This window comes from Bufo gargarizans, chromosome 9, assembly GCF_014858855.1.
Source record: "Bufo gargarizans isolate SCDJY-AF-19 chromosome 9, ASM1485885v1, whole genome shotgun sequence".
Taxonomy (NCBI): domain Eukaryota; kingdom Metazoa; phylum Chordata; class Amphibia; order Anura; family Bufonidae; genus Bufo; species Bufo gargarizans.
In genome coordinates, this window is record NC_058088.1 from 147,303,447 (window position 1) to 147,320,476 (window position 17,030).

The 17,030-nt window shown below is 44.5% G+C and overlaps 1 protein-coding gene across 1 annotated transcript in view; it reads right to left on the minus strand.

Annotated features, from left to right (window-relative positions):
• GLA (galactosidase alpha) overlaps window positions 1–14,362 on the minus strand; it is a 62,788-nt gene extending 48,426 nt beyond the window's left edge. Inside the window, exon 1 of the mRNA XM_044305994.1 lies at window positions 14,159–14,362. Coding sequence (XP_044161929.1) covers window positions 14,159–14,322 — 164 coding nt within the window. The 5' untranslated portion in view covers window positions 14,323–14,362. The remainder of the gene's footprint in view (window positions 1–14,158) is intronic.
• Between the last annotated feature and the right edge of the window lie 2,668 nt (window positions 14,363–17,030).

Sequence of the window (17,030 nt, forward strand, 5' to 3'; positions counted from 1 at the left end):
AAGGAGAGTGTTTGAATGCCAGGTAAAGGCACATACACTACATATAAAACAAGACACAAACACAGAAATATGGTGGCAGATCTGGGGGAGCTGCTCAACCCCTAACACTGTAGCGTGTTTTTCATTGGGGGAGCAGCCCCACCGCATGTGGACCGCAGCAAACGACTATCCCCAGCAAAAAAATGCATACGGTGGAGGATGTCGGCGCGGTCCACATGCACCACAAAGGCATCCTACACAAAACGGAGCATTGTGCGGATGAAAATATAATCCTATAAATCACAGAAAAAAATGCACCAAACGGATATGCCACTGACTATACTGGCTAGTCATAAATGCAGATATTAAAAGCTGAGACTTTTGCCAATATATTCTTGTCAGGAAAATATCGGAGCCCATCATGCACCACGTCACGGTCTCTCGGCATGGCAAGGGGTCCTACCACTAAGCTACCTATGGTGTGAACAAGGTCTGAAGGTGATGTAATCCAGCTCACAGCCAAGCTTCCACACAACTGCATAGCAGGACAACTAATGCAATGTGAACAAAGCAAGACTGCACCCATATCAGACCATGTGATGGAGGTTACCAGGTGCAAAGGAGAGTGTTTGAATGCCAGGTAAAGGCACATACACTACATATAAAACAAGACACAATGCATGATGGGCTCCGATATTTTCCTGACAGGAATATATTGGCAAAAGTCTCAGCTTTTAATAAATATCTGCATTTATGACTAGCCAGTATAGTCAGTGGCATATCAGTTTGGTGCATTTTTTCTGTGATTTATGATTATATTTTCATCCGCACAATGCTCCGTTTTGTGTAGGATGCCCTTGTGGTGCATGTGGACCGCGCCGACATCCTCCACCGTATGCATTTTTTTGCTGGGGATAGTCGTTTGCTGCGGTCCACATGCGGTGGGGCTGCTCCCCCAATGAAAAACACGCTACAGTGTTAGGGGTTGAGCAGCTCCCCCAGATTTGCCACTATATTTCTGTGTTTGAGATAAAAATGATCTCCAGCAACACAGGACCGCGATGGGCTCGAATGTGGCCCCACCCTATGCAAATGTGTTCATGACGTCATTCGAGGAGAAATATATATACACCGATTCAGACTTTCAAATCGTCTTGGTATGGAAAAGATTTATCGATGACGAATTTTGCATATGGACGGGGCCATTTGAGTCACTTTTGGCTTATTTGACAGCTTAAATGAAAAGATGATTGATCTAAAATTTACGATCACATATGACCAAATAAAGGTGAGCTTCTTAGACACTTTGCTGATTAAAGATCTAGAGGGTAATTTGCAGACTGATTTGTATAGGAAAAATTCAGACAGAAACAGTGTGCTGCATTTCTCCAGTGCGCATCCTCCTACACTGAAAAAAGCTATTCCAAAATCTCAAATACAAGGAGTTAAAAAGGATCGTGTCTGACCCTCTGATACAAGAACAGAGGGTACAGGAGATGGTGCAGAGATTTGAATGTAAGGGTTATCCATCCCATATATTAAGAAAAGCCACTGATTCTGTACAATTACCTTAAAAAAAAATATAAAATATTGGGACTCTCGTATTACATTTGTGCATAAATTCCACCCTTTCAGCAGTAAATTTGACCATATAATACATAAACAGTGGTCACTCCTGGGTAGGGCGTATCCCCAGGCCCCAGGGTTCCGAAATATGCCCCCGATTTGTAATAAACGTGGTCCTACCTATCGTGACGAGCTGGTTCATGCGGACATTGGCACTATGAAAGCCTCTTGGACACCAAAAACTATTATTTTACCACCCATACACTGGGAAAGCTTTTAGGATTAAAAGGTTTTTTTTACCTGTGATTCATCCAAAAGTTGTGTATTTGATCAAGTGCCCCTGTGGGTTACTATATATTGGAGAGACTATGCAATCTGCAAAAGATCGCATCAGCAAACACAAATCGGATATTCGAACAGGTAACCTATTACCATTGCCCTCACATTTTAGTAAATCCCATCATTCAATCTCTCAACCGAGGTTTCAGGTATTGGAGCAAGTGAAGCGACATAGGAGAGGTGGGGATATTAAATCTCAATTACTGCGGAGGGGAATATTGGATACATACCCTTAATACATTAAAATCTAAGGGACTCAATAGAGCAGGGGTGGCCAACCTTACAGACACAATGAGCCCAAAAAAAAAAAAAAAAAAAAAAATATGACTGCCAGGAGCCAGAAGCTATACATTTACACACGAGTCACCATATTTTTCGCCCTACAAAATGCACCTAGGTTTTAACAAAGAAAAATAAGACAACATTTTTTCATCTGATCTGAGGTCTTATAAAAATATTTTTCATTAGCAGAGAAAAAAAGAAAAATATATATTTATCATCAGACCTCAGATCAGACTCCTAAATCAGATCCCCAATCCTCACCTGACCTAAAATAATAAAATAAGACCCCCAATGCTTGGATCAGACAACACAAATCAGACTCCCAGTGTCAGACCCTCAGTGCTCAGATCTCCCTTCACAGATCTGACCCCCCATGCTCAGACCTAACCAACCCATGCTCAAACAAGACCCCCCCCCCCCCCCTCCATATAATTAACACTGGGCTCCTGCACCTGCTACTCTGCAGGTCTGACACGCTCTCCACTGTGAACTGATGAGCACAACGTCAGGTCATAGACAGTGTCTCCACGTGCCCGGTCAGGAAAAGAGATCCGAGTATGGGGAGGAGAGTGAGCCGCCTGACTGCTTTCTGGCTCCACAGCTAGAGCCGCACTTGAAGAAGCAAAGAGCCACAGGTTGGCCACCCCTGCAATAGAGAGTATGAGATTATGCGTATGTAGGTTGCGATAAATATAGATTTTCACTATTTTCCACTCTTGTGATTTGAACTGCTATATAAGAATGTAGATTTACTTTATTTATTCATGCTGACGAAGGCTGGACGGGCCAAAACGCGTCCATGTAGTATGTACCGTTTGATATGAAATAAAGAATTGAAGACTACTACAAGCACTCGCTGGGATCTACTTCATTGTGCTACTGCTGCACAGGAAAGGGCAGATCCTCCCTGTATGCAGCCATTCTAGCTGGTGACTACATGCAGAGTGGACCTGTGACACTCTGTGCTGTATCTGACCTGCTGGGACTTGTGGTTCCACACCACTGCACTTTTTTTGCAATTCTACCTGCTGAAAGAAGAAGAAAGAAAATAAGAACATCTGGAACCGCTGCAGTGATTTTTTTTCTCATTTGCATCAGTTCCAGATCCATAAACCACCCTTCGTCCCTGTCCCGTCCCTGTCCCTTCCCACCCCCCATTTGGTCGGTGCGTGTTTTTTTTATTTTATTCCTTTTTAAAAAATTTCTAGCTCTGCACAACTATTTCTGCGTGTGAGCTGTGACTGCCAACTAGAGTTGTTGCGGGTATCGAAATTTCGATACCCAATCAATACTTTTGTCCCAGTATCGATACGATACCAGGATTACCATTTTTTCGATACTGGCCTGTGCTTCTGTGCAGTCTAGTATCTCTGAACATGAGCGCGCTGCTGTTGGCTCGCTCATGTTCCCACAGCAGCACAGGGGAGAAGGAAGCAGTGTCTCCCTCCCCCTGTGCCGCTGCCACCAATGAGGAGAGAGGGGCGGAGGGCGCACTGCGCCACCAATGATAGGACGACCTGTTTTCTATGGGTTCGGACTTAGTTAACCACTTCAGCCCCACTAGCTGAAACCCCCTTCATGACCAGAGCACTTTTTACACTTCGGCACTACACTCCTTTCACTGTTTATCGCTCGGTCATGCAACTTACCACCCAAATGAATTTTACCTCCTTTTCTTCTCACTAATGGAGCTTTCATTTGGTGGTATTTTATTGCTGCTGACATTTTTACTTTTTTTGTTATTAATCGAAATGTAACGATTTTTTTGCAAAAAAATGACATTTTTCACTTTCAGCTGTAAAATTTTGCAAAAAAAACGACATCCATATATAAATTTTTCGCTAAATTTATAGTTCTACATGTCTTTGATAAAAAAAAAATGTTTGGGCAAAAAAAAAAAATGGTTTGGGTAAAAGTTATAGCGTTTACAAACTATGGTACAAAAATGTGAATTTCCGCTTTTTGAAGCAGCTCTGACTTTCTGAGCACCTGTCATGTTTCCTGAGGTTCTACAATGCCCAAACAGTAGAAAAACCCCACAAATGACCCCATTTCGGAAAGTAGACACCCTAAGGTATTCGCTGATGGGCATAGTGAGTTCATAGAACTTTTTATTTTTTGTCACAAGTTAGCGGAAAATGATGATGATTTTTTATTTTTATTTTTTTCTTACAAAGTCTCATATTCCACTAACTTGCGACAAAAAATAAAAAATTGTAGGAACTCGCCATGCCCCTCACGGAATACCTTGGGGTGTCTTCTTTCCAAAATGGGGTCACTTGTGGCGTAGTTATACTGCCCTGGCAATTTAGGGGCCCAAATGTGTGAGAAGAACTTTGCAATCGAAATGTGTAAAAAATGACCGGTGAAATCCGAAAGGTGCACTTTGGAATATGTGCCCCTTTGCCCACCTTGGCTGCAAAAAAGTGTCACACATCTGGTATCGCCGTACTCAGGAGAAGTTGGGGAATGTGTTTTGGGGTGTCATTTTACATATACCCATGCTGGGTGAGAGAAATATCTTGGCAAAAGACAACTTTTCCAATTTTTTTATACAAAGTTGGCATTTGACCAAGATATTTTTCTCACCCAGCATGGGTATATGTAAAATGACACCCCAAAACACATTCTCCTGAGTACGGCGATACCACATGTGTGACACTTTTTTGCAGCCAAGGTGGGCAAAGGGGCACACATTCCAAAGTGCACCTTTCGGATTTCGCAGGCCATTTTTTACACATTTTGATTGCAAGGTACTTCTTACACATTTGGGCCCCTAAATTGCCAGGGCAGTATAACTACGCCACAAGTGACCCCATTTTGGAAAGAAGACACCCCAAGGTATTCCGTTAGGGGCATGGCGAGTTCCTAGAATTTTTTATTTTTTGTCGCAAGTTAGTGGAATATGAGACTTTGTAAGGAAAAAAGAAAAAAAAAAGAAAAATCATAATTTTCCGCTAACTTGTGACAAAAAATAAAAAATTCTAGGAACTCGCCGTGCCCCTCACGGAATACCTTGGGGTGTCTTCTTTCCAAAATGGGGTCACTTGTGGCGTAGTTATACTGCCCTGGCAATTTAGGGGCCCAAATGTGTAAGAAGTACCTTGCAATCAAAATGTGTAAAAAATGGCCTGCGAAATCCGAAAGGTGCACTTTGGAATGTGTGCCCCTTTGCCCACCTTGGCTGCAAAAAAGTGTCACACATGTGGTATCGCCGTACTCAGGAGAATGTGTTTTGGGGTGTCATTTTACATATACCCATGCTGGGTGAGAGAAATATCTTGGCAAAAGATAACTTTTCCCATTTTTTTATACAAAGTTGGCATTTGACCAAGATATTTTTCTCACCCAGCATGGGTATATGTAAAATGACACCCCAAAACACATTCCCCAACTTCTCCTGAGTACGGCGATACCAGATGTGTGACACTTTTTTGCAGCTTAGATGCGCAAAGCGGCCCAAATTCCTTTTAGGAGGGCATTTTTAGACATTTGGATCCCAGACTTCTTCTCACGCTTTCGGGCCCCTAAAAAGCCAGGGCAGTATAAATACCCCACATGTGACCCCACTTTGGAAAGAAGACACCCCAAGGTATTCAATGAGGGGCATGGCGAGTTCCTATAATTTTTTATTTTTTTTTTGCATAAGTTAGCGGATATTGATTATTTTTTTTTTTTTTCTCACAAAGTCTCACTTTCCGCTAACTTAGGACAAAAATTTCAATCTTTCATGGACTCAATATGCCCCTCACGGAATACCTTGGGGTGTCTTCTTTCCGAAATGGGGTCACATGTGGGGTATTTATACTGCCCTGGCTTTTTAGGGGCCCTAAAGCGTGAGAAGAAGTCTGGAATATAAATGTCTAAAAATGTTTACGCATTTGGATTCCGTGAGGGGTATGGTGCGTCCATGTGAGATTTTATTTTTTGACACAAGTTAGTAGAATATGAGACTTTGTAAGAAAAAACAAACAAAAAATTTCCGCTAACTTGTGCCAAAAAAAATGTCTGAATGGAGCCTTACAGGGGGGGTGATCAATGACAGGGGGGTGATCACCCATATAGACTCCCTGATCACCCCCCTGTCATTGATCACCCCCCTGGTAAGGCTCCATTTAGACTTCCGTATAATTTTTACGGATCCATGGATCGGATCCGCAAAACACATGCGGACGTCTGAATGGAGCCTTACAGTGGGGTTATCAATGACAGGGGGTGATCAGGGTGATCACCCCCCTGTCACTGATCACCCCCCCTGTAAGGCTCCATTCAGACGTCCGCATGATTTTTACGGATCCATGGATACATGGATCGGATCCACAAAACACATGCGGACGTCTGAATGGAGCCTTACAGGGGGGGTTATCAATGACAGGGGGTGATCAGGGTGATCACCCCCCTGTCACTGATCACCCCCCCTGTAAGGCTCCATTCAGACGTCCGCATGATTTTTACGGATCCATGGATACATGGATCGGATCCACAAAACACATGCGGACGTCTGAATGGAGCCTTACAGGGGGGTGATCAATGACAGGGGGGTGATCAGGGAGTGTATATGGGTGATCACCCGCCTGTCATTGATCACCCCCTGTAAGGCTCCATTCAGACGTCCGCATGTGTTTTGCGGATCCGATCCATGTATCCATGGATCCGTAAAAATCATGCGGACGTCTGAATGGAGCCTTACAGGGGGGTGATCAATGACAGGGGGGTGATCAATGACAGGGGGGTGATCAGGGAGTGTATATGGGTGATCACCCGCCTGTCATTGATCACCCCCCTGTAAGGCTCCATTCAGACGTCCGTATGCGTTTTGCGGATCCGATCCATGTATCCGTGGATCCGTAAAAATCATGCGGACGTCTGAACGGAGCCTGACAGGGGGGTGATCAATGACAGGGGGGTGATCAATGACAGGGGGGTGATCAGGGAGTTTATATGGGGTGATCATGGGTTTATAACGGGTTAATAAGTGACGGGGGGGGGTGTAGTGTAGTGTGGTGTTTGGTGCGACTGTACTGAGCTACCTGAGTCCTCTGGTGGTCGATCCTAACAAAAGGGACCACCAGAGGACCAGGTAGGAGGTATATTAGACGCTGTTAACAAAACAGCGTCTAATATACCTGTTAGGGGTTAAAAAATTCGGATCTCCAGCCTGCCAGCGAGCGATCGCCGCTGGCAGGCTGGAGATCCACTTCGCTTACCTTCCGTTCCTGTGAGCGCGCGCGCCTGTGTGCGCGCGTTCACAGGAAATCCCGGCCCTCGCGAGATGACGCGTATATGCGTCGTCGTGCGCAGGGCTGCCGCCTCCGGACCGCACATCTGCGTTAGGCGGTCCGGAGGCGGTTAAGTTACCAGGCTACATAGAGAGGCACCCAGGGATTTCCCTGCACCTACTATTATTCCTGGGCGCTGCTCCGTTCGCCCGCTGTGCCCCCGTTACAGTCTCCTGCTCCGTATGCTAGATACTACTATCGGAGAGATGGGGAGGAGACATCAGCTTCTCTCCCGGGCGTTCCTTCTGTGCCCCCTCCCCCCCAGTATTAAAATAATTGGTTATAGTGGCCACAGGGTCCACCCCTCCCCTCATTAGTGGCAGTGGCAGTTCTGATCGTGGGGCTCCGTACAGTTACCATGGCAGCCAGGACGCTACTGAAGCCCTGGCTGCCATAGTCTGCTCCCTGCTGCTGTGTGAACAGAGCACAGAGCAGCAGGGAGAGTGTAAAGTCCTATTCACCCTGATAGAGCTCCATCAGGGTGAATAGGACAAGGGATGAAAAAAATCCCAGGTTCTAGCCCTGAAGGGGGGGGAAATAGTTATTAAAATATATAAATAAACATATCACCACGTCCGAAAAGTCCAAACGATTAAAATAGAAAAAAATAAAATAAATCTATGCCGGAACACAAAAAAATAAAATATAAAAACTGTGCAATTCGCCATTTTTTAAAATGCGGAATGCACGTGGCTTTTTTGGTTTAATTTTTTTCGCGTGGTATCGAGTATCGCAATACTTTTTTTGGGTATCGCAACAACTCTACTGCCAAGTGGTGTTCAGTACATCTGCACATTTTTATGGGTTTTTTTCTTTTACATTTTTTTCTGTAAAAAGAGACCTGCAGTGATATATATATATATATATATATATATATATATATAAAAAATCCAAATAAATATAACGCAGCACTCCTTGGATAAAAAAAAAGTTAAAAATGTGATCTTTTTTCAACACATGTTGATACATGCAACGTTTCAGCTCTCTCACAGAGCAATTATTAAGCCACTTGTGTTGGATTGTGTTTGGACCCCAGGACCAAGGGGATAACGCTGGCACCTGAACTGCTTGAAGCTAGGAGTGCTGCCCTGTGATTTTCTGAATATATCATCTCTAGCTCTATCTATCCATATATCTATTATACATACACAGGTCCATAAATATTGGGACATTGACACAATTCTAACATTTTTGGCTCTATACACCACCACCAAGGATTTGAAATGAAACGAAACTAGATTTGCTTTAACTGCAGACTGTCAGCTTTAATTTGAGGGTATTTACATCCAAATCAGGTGAACGGTGTCAGAATTACTACAGTTTGCATATGTGCCTCCCACTTGTTAAGGGACCAAAAGTAATGGGACCGAATAAAAATCATAAATCAAACTTTCACTTTTTAATACTTGGTTGCAAATCCTTTGCAGCCAATTACAGCCTGAAGTCTGGAACACATAGACATCACCAGACGCTGGGTTTCATCTCTGGTGATGCTCTGCCAGGCCTCTGCCAGGGTTGATCTTTCAGATAAAAGTTCTGAAGCCCTACAGTGCCACACGAAAAACAAAAGCGTGGTACAAAAAGCTGGCCGTACACATTGTACAGATGGCACTGCACAATGCGTTTGTGCTATTTAGATTTAGAGGCCATCCAAGAACATTGCTACAATTTTAAGAGGTGGTGATAAAGGCCCTAATTTTTTCTAACCAAGCAATCGAGGACCCCAGTACTTCTGCAAGTTACCCTGCCCGAGCTGTACCAGGGCAACATTTCCCTGGTGAAGTCCCCCAAACAGCGAGAAAGGGAAGGACCCAAAAAAAGATGCAGGGTGTGTTCCAAAAGGGGGATAAGAAAATACACCATTTACTATTGGTAAACCTGCCCTGAAAACCCTGGCCTGTGCATCAAGGATTGTTTCAGAATCTATCACTCATCCATGGAATAATTTCATCCTTGATGTAACCTGTAGGTTTAACACCTTATAACTGATTTAGTACACAGAGCTTACATAGCCACTATTCACCAACCCCTACATATTAATTTCTGTGAAACACTTGTTTGGTCAAAAGGTGCCCTTTCTACCACTTAAAATATTCGTACGGGGGTGCTCTTTCCAAATGGGGTCACTTCTTGGAGTTTTTAATTTCTGGGGACCTCAGGAATTTTTTAACATGCGACACGGCACCTAAAATCCATGTCTGTTTATTCAAGCCTGCAAAATCCATATTTTGCACTTTGCTTCTAGAGCCCTGCTATGCGCCCATACGGCATGCTAGAGGCACATGTGGGGTGTTGCCATATTCAGGGGGAAATGGGCAAGAAAATGTGGGGTGCATTTTGTCCCGTTACCTCTTGTGAAAGTGAAAAATATGGGTGTAAAGCATTTTTTTCTGGGTGGGGGGGGGGGGGGGGAAGTAATTTTTCATTGTCACAGCCAAGTATTTCCAAATTCAGTGAAACGCCTAATGGGTCAAAGTACTCACTACACATCTTTGAATACTCCTTGAGGGGTGTAGTTTCCAAAATGGGGTCACTTTTTGGGGGGTTCCACTGTAGGGGTATCTCAAGGTGTCTTCATATGCGACAGTTCCAAAATGCCAATGCTGCAGAATCTGTCCGCCAAAAGCTCTCTGCAACTTCCCTTTTGAGCACATGTGGGGTGTTGCCGTATTCAGGGAGAAATGGGTAACAAAATGTGGGGTGCATTTTGTCCTGCTACCTCTTGTGAAAGTGAAAAATGTTGGTGTAAAGCAACTTTTTCTGGAAAAAAAAAATTGTAGTTTTTCATTTTCACAGCCAAGTATTTCCTAATTCTGTGAAAGGCTTGATGGGTCAAAGTGCTCACTAAAAACCTTGAAATACTCCTTGAGGGGTGTCGATTCTGGAATGGGGTAACCTTTTGGGGTTTTACACTGTAGCGGTACCTCAGGGTGTCTTCAAATACAAAATGGCGCCTAAAAACCATTCTAGCAAAATCTGCCTTGAAAATCCATATGGGGCTGCTTCCCTTATGACCACTGACTGGCACATGACCGTAGAGCAGTTTACCGCCACATATGGGATATTTCTGTAAACTGTTTAATCTATAGAAGGTAGAAGCTGAAGACCACGTTGCTGCTCTGCAAATGTATTGTATAGAAACCTCTGCTTTTCTGCCCAGGAAGTTGCTACCGCGCTTGTGGAATGGGCCGACCAGCCAGACGGGACAGGTTCCTGCATAGAAAGATATGCCAAAGAAATAGCCTGCTTGATCCAACGGGCTAAAGTACTTTTACTAGCTGGTTTTCCCTTATTCTGGCATGAAAATAAGACAAACAATGAAGAGGACTTCCTCCAACTTTTTGTAGCCTCTAGGTATCGTGGGATACATTCTCTAACATCCAAAGAATGGAAATCTGCCTCTTCCTCATCCCTCGGATTCTCATAGAAGGAAGGAAGAATCACTTCCTGACTTCTATGGAATTCCTATACTACTTTGGGTAAAAATGCTGGGTCTGGCCTAAGACGGACACAATCATCTTGGAAAATCGTATATGGACGGCTAATGGAAAGAGCCTGAAGCTCACCAATTCTCCTGGCTGATGTAATAGCTACGGAAAAAATACATTTCAAGGTCAGGAACTTAATTGGCAGAGAGTCTACAGGACTAAAGGGAGGTTTAACCAAGGCCCTTAACACCAGATTAAGATCCCAAGGAGGAGCTTTGAAATTCCTGGCAGGGAGACTCCTAGATATTGATTTAGAAAACCTTATAATCTAAGGATGACATGCCAACCTGTAATCAAATAAAACACTGAGAGCAGCCACCTGGACCTTGATAGTACTTAGTGCTAGGCCTTTCTCTACACCTTTCTGAAGAAAATCCAAAGATTGTACTTAACTGAAGAGGGTAGGATGTGCAAGGAGGGACTCCTAGAAACTTAAAAAAGGTAATCCAAGTTCTAGCATAGATATTAGTAGTCACCGGCTTCCTACTTAACAGCATGGTAGCAACCACCGATTCAGAAAGACCTCTATCTAGTAAAAGGTGCCGTTCAAAAGCCACGCTGTCAAATGGAGCCTTTTCTCACGGGGGTGGACAATAGGACCCTGAAAAAGAAGATCTGGGATCTCCAGAAGGACCCAAGGATCTGCTACTGACATCACTCTCAGCCAATAGAACCACGCTCGACTTGGCCAGAAGGGAGCAATCATGAGGATTCTGGCTTTGTCTTCCCTGACCTTCTTGAGAACCCTCTGTATCAACTGATGTGGAGGGAAGGCATATAATAGACCCTGACTCCAAGGCTAAACCAGAGCGTCTATCGCATCTGGACGATCCCTGGGAGACAGGGAGTCTTTTTACCTTCCTGTTCTCCCTGGTGGCAAAAAGATCTTTTTGAGGCATCCTCCATAACTTGACAATTTTGCTGAAACCAAAGGGTTCAGAGACCATTCCATCTGATCCAGGGATCGATGGCTTAGAAAATCGGCCTACCAATTGTCCACACCTCTTAGCTGAAGGGGACAAAGTTACCCCCTCCACTAGGGAAAAAAAATCTGAACCGCCAGGGACTGCAGGGACACGGACCGGGTACCACGCTGATGATTCAGATATACTACGATCGAGGCATTGTCGGATAAAATTCTCATGTGTCGACCCCTGATCAGAGGGAGTAACTCCTGAAGGGCCAGAAAAACTGCCATAAGCTCTTTTAGATTTGAAGAACTGTCCAACATCTGGCAGTCCCACAATCATTGAAGCAAGGTCTCTCCCACATGAGCCCCCCACCCTACTGGCGTCCGTGGTAACTATAGGGGATCTTCGATCCTCCATGGGACTCCCTGCCCCAGGTTCTCTAGTGACAGCCACCACTTCAGTGTCTGACAAGTCTGGGCTGATATCACTATACTGCTTTCCAGGTCCTCCATTCTTCCTGACCAGTTCCCCAAGATTTCCTCTTGGAGGGCTCTGTAATGGATCTGAGCCCATTGAACTGCAGGTATACAGGCGGTCAGAGTTCTCAGTACTGACATCCCCTTCCTTATGGACACACACGGATTGTTTATCAGGGTGTGAACCACTGACTTTATTTTCCGAGGTTAGGAAGGATCTCTGAGACACTGAATCCAGTAAGATTCCCAGGAACTGTTGTTTCTTTTCTGGAATCAGTCTCGATTTTTCTCTGTTCTCAGGATCCAGCCCAGGGTTGTCCCAATAGCCTGCTTTCCCAATAGCCTCGACCGATTCTAATAATTTATCTCTAGGGGTCTTATCCCGGATCTGCGTCTCCAGTTGTTTTATCACAATAGCTGTGCCCTAGCCGTAGAGGTGGAAGCTATATTAGGTTTAAAGGATGCACCTTTGGATTCCCATGTTCTCCTTAAAAAGGTGTCAGCCTTTCTGTCCATCGGATCCTTAAGATCAACAAAGGGTAGGCATGACCTTCGAGACACTTTAGCTATGGGCACATCAATTTTGGGGGCCCTATCCCATAGGGAACATTCACCCTCTTCAAACTAATATTTTCTTTTGATTACTGATGGGATAAAGCTTCTTTTATCCGGATGTTTCCAGTCTCTATTCATCATGGCCCCTACATTATTGTGGGTAAAAAAGGCTCTTTTCTTAGTCTGCAGGCCCCCAAACATGATATCCTGAATCGAGCAAACCTCTTTTGCATTTTCCAGATTTATAGTTGGGATGGCTGATCCTGTTCAGGTACAGAGAGGGGAGGGTTGAAGGGAGGGTAGAGAGGGCTTCCGCACCCAATATTTCAGCCGTCCGTCTCCTCTCCACGGTGTGTGGAGCGGGGTCATCCGGCGCACACCTTCTCCAGCTAGCCTGCAATGTTAAAAGGGAGAAACTACTCCCCACCTAAAATAACAAACACCTGTAGGCTGTCCTCCTAGGACAGGAAACCACTGAGGAGGAGGGGCGTCTGTGAGGATTTATACCTGTGGGTTTCCTGTCCTGGGAGGTGGATCCCTCTCTCCTGGTGCTGTCATAGGATGAAGGGATAAACCCCTTTACACCAGGCACAGTACCTTGTAGGGCGAGCTCAGCTTAACATGATACCTTCATTTAGGGACCCGTTGCTTCATTCTGGAGAGTAAGTACTTCCAATCCATATGCAAATGAGCACACCACCATATGGGCGACCAAAGCCACTCTGTGCAGCCTTCTTCACCCACCCGTTTCCCTCTCCTTCAGGCGAGATAACTAAGAAACCACCAATGTCCCGTCAATCAAGGTCTGTAAGGTACAACTAGGGATGAGCAAACTTGTATTTCCAGTTCTGCGTGCACGATTCGGGTTATATAAGAAATCTACTATGGATTCTGCTTCCACAGACCATAACTTATCACAGAATTCTTAGATAACCCAAAACCGAACCTTGCATGCCAAACTTGAAACACAAGTTCGCTCATCCCTAGGTACAACACGGCACTGGTTGCAGACGGCTGCCCTTTACCTAACTAATGAAGGCCGCGCTGTGTAGCCTCGCAGCCATTAACAATGCACAGCAGCCATACAGTGCAGTCTTCATTAGTAGGTAAAAGGGAGCTGTGGCCCAATAGGTGGTACACTAAGTCCCCTGTGGGGGCCCTTTATGTTAGGTATAGGTCATGTGACCGTGCTGAAGGAGGGACACCATTATGACCACTTTGCACTGGGCGCCACCATCACTCTATCCATACTACCAGGAGCAGAGCCGCCGCCATGCCCTCACCTGATGCAGCCCGTAGGGTTCTTCACACAGTTGGTCTCGCACAGAAACCTCTCCCAGTGTAACCAGCCCATAGGGGGGGTGCGCGCCAGGCCATTGTCCAGGCCGCGGACCCCCTGCAGACACAGCACGACGCCGGCACTCAGCGCCCACCACACACACCGCATGGCCACTGCCGCTCAGCCAATCAGCGCTCCTCTTCCGGGACAAGCCCCTCCCCGGGGGCCGTGCTCTCAGCAGGTGTGTGACGCTTCCTGGCCGCAGAATCCAGGCTGCACCAGGTACGGCAATGCCTCTGGGGCTTCAGCACACCCCGTATAGGCGGCCGCCTCCTTTCATTTCTATGGGAGTTCCCCGAAACAGCTCTTTCAGAAGTCCCATAGAAATGAATGGAAAGCGTCCTGCGCAACGTGACCACCGCTCCATCCTCATCCTCATCCATGTGGCCAGTCTCTGAAAAACACACGGAGGGCAGCCATGCGGCACACTTTGGGGGCTCTGTTAGGTGCAGGACCCTCACCTACCGGACATTGGTGGCAGATCCTAGTGATGTCACCAATGTCTTAGATGGGCCAAACACTTTAAGGGGGTTATTAATGTCAAACAACCTGCCGCCATCTTCATTAAATAGCCCATGAAATTCCATGCGTATGGCATCACCACGCCGGCCAACGGCATCACGGGTTCAATCAAGATGGCGGCGGCGGGCTCTTCGCCATCAGATGGATGAGGTATTTTGTATAGAATTAAATATTAAAGTCAGATGCCGCGATCGCCGTTCCCTGTCATTACACCTGCTATTTACGAAGAAGTAATTCATCACAAAGCAAATTTTTGGCAAAGCAGCCAAATGGAATTTCAGAGGACTTCACTGAACACTAGGGGTTATAGTCACATTTACTCCAATTAGAGTTCCTGGACAGTGGTTATATTAAATGTGACCATAACCCCCTTATCCCTGAGAATGCAGCCAGTACTGCCGCAGGGTAAAGTGTCACTGCCATTCTGTTTTTATTTGTGTAATGTATAGGGGCAGTGACACTGACCATTTTTATAATATACTTTAGTTACTGAAATTGTACAGCCTCTGTGGCTGATCGCTATGCTGAGACCCATACACAGTGCTTACATTGTGAAGCCTGTACACTCAAAAGACGTCCTGGCGCATGCGCAGTAGTGTGCATGCGCTCGGGACCTGGGAAGACTGGCAAGAGGAGTTGGTGTCAGTGATGAGGAAGACACAAAGATGCTGCAGGAGCAGTCACATGACCGTGAAGAAGATCCTGCAAACCACTGCACTGCAGAGGGTAGGTGTACCTGTAATTTTCTTCCCTGCACAGGTAATAATAATGGCCTAAATTTAATGTAGTGGCTGGAGAACCCCTTTAAGGATGAGGAGGTTAAAGTCATATTTAATATAAACACTTAGGCCAATTAGAGTTCCTGGACGTGTTTATATTAATTGTGACTATAAACATCCTCGTTAAAGGGGCTGTAAGAGAATTGTGAGGGGGGGCAAAATCTGACCAGTGTCACTTTAAGTGCTGATAACCTTTAAAACGCTTTGACTTATCCAGGCCATTCTGAGACAGTTTTTTCGTCACATATTGTACTTTATGACACTGGTAAAATGAAGTAAAAAAAAACAGGCCATTCTGAGATTGTTTTTTCGTCACATATTGTACTTCATGACACTGGTAAAATGAAGTAAAAAAAAAAACATTTTTATTTTTTTTAAAAATACCAAATTTACCCCAAAAATAAAAAAAATTGCAAATTTCTAAGTTTCAATTTCTCTACTTCTATAATACAAATACCTCCAAAAATAGTTATTACTTTGCATTCCCCGTATGTATACTTCATGTTTGGATCATTTTGAGAATGATACTTTATTTTTTGGGGGATGTTACAAGGCTTAGAAGTTTAGAAGCAAATCTTGAAATATTTCAGAAATTTTCAAAAACCCAATTTTTAGGGACCAGTTCAGGTCTGAAGTCACTTTGCGAGGCTTACATTATAGAAAGCACCCAAAAATGACCCCATTCTATAAACGACACCCCTCAAGGTATTCAAAACTGATTTTACAAACATCATTAACCCTTTAGGTGTTCCACAAGAATTAATGGAAAATAGAGATACAATTTCAGAATTTCACTTTTTTGGCAGATTTTCCATTTTAATAATTTTTTTCCAGTTACAAAGCAAGGGTTAACAGCCAAACCAAACTCAATATTTATGGCCCTGATTCTGTAGTTTACAGAAACACCCCATATGTCTTCGTAAACTGCTGTACGGGCACACGGCAGGGCGCAGAAGCAAAGAAATGCCATACGTTTTTTTGAAGGCAGGTTTTGCTGGACTGTTTTTTTTTACACCATGTCCCATTTAAAGCCCCCTGAAGCACCCCTAGAGTAGAAACTCCATAAAAGTGAACCCATCTAAGAAACTACACCCCTCAAGGTATTCAAAACTGATTTTACAAACGTTGTTAACCCTTTAGGTGTTCCACAAGCGTTATTGGCAAATGGAGATGAAATTTCAGAATTTACATTTTTTGTCCAATTTTCCATTTTAATCCATTTTTCCCAGTAACAAAGCAAGGGTTAACAGCCAAATAAAACTCAATATTTATGGCCCTGATTCTGTAGTTTACAGAAACACCCCATATGTCTTCGTAAACAGCTGTACGGGCACACGGCAGGGCGCAGAAGGAAAGGAATGCCATACGGTTTTTGGAAGGCAGATTTTGCTGGACTGTTTTTTTTTTACACCATGTCCCATTTGAAGCCCCCTGATGCACCCCTAGAGTAGAAACTCCAAAAAAGTGATTTTTGGTTGCTCTATATTACACTTTTTGTGAGGCAAGATAAAAAGA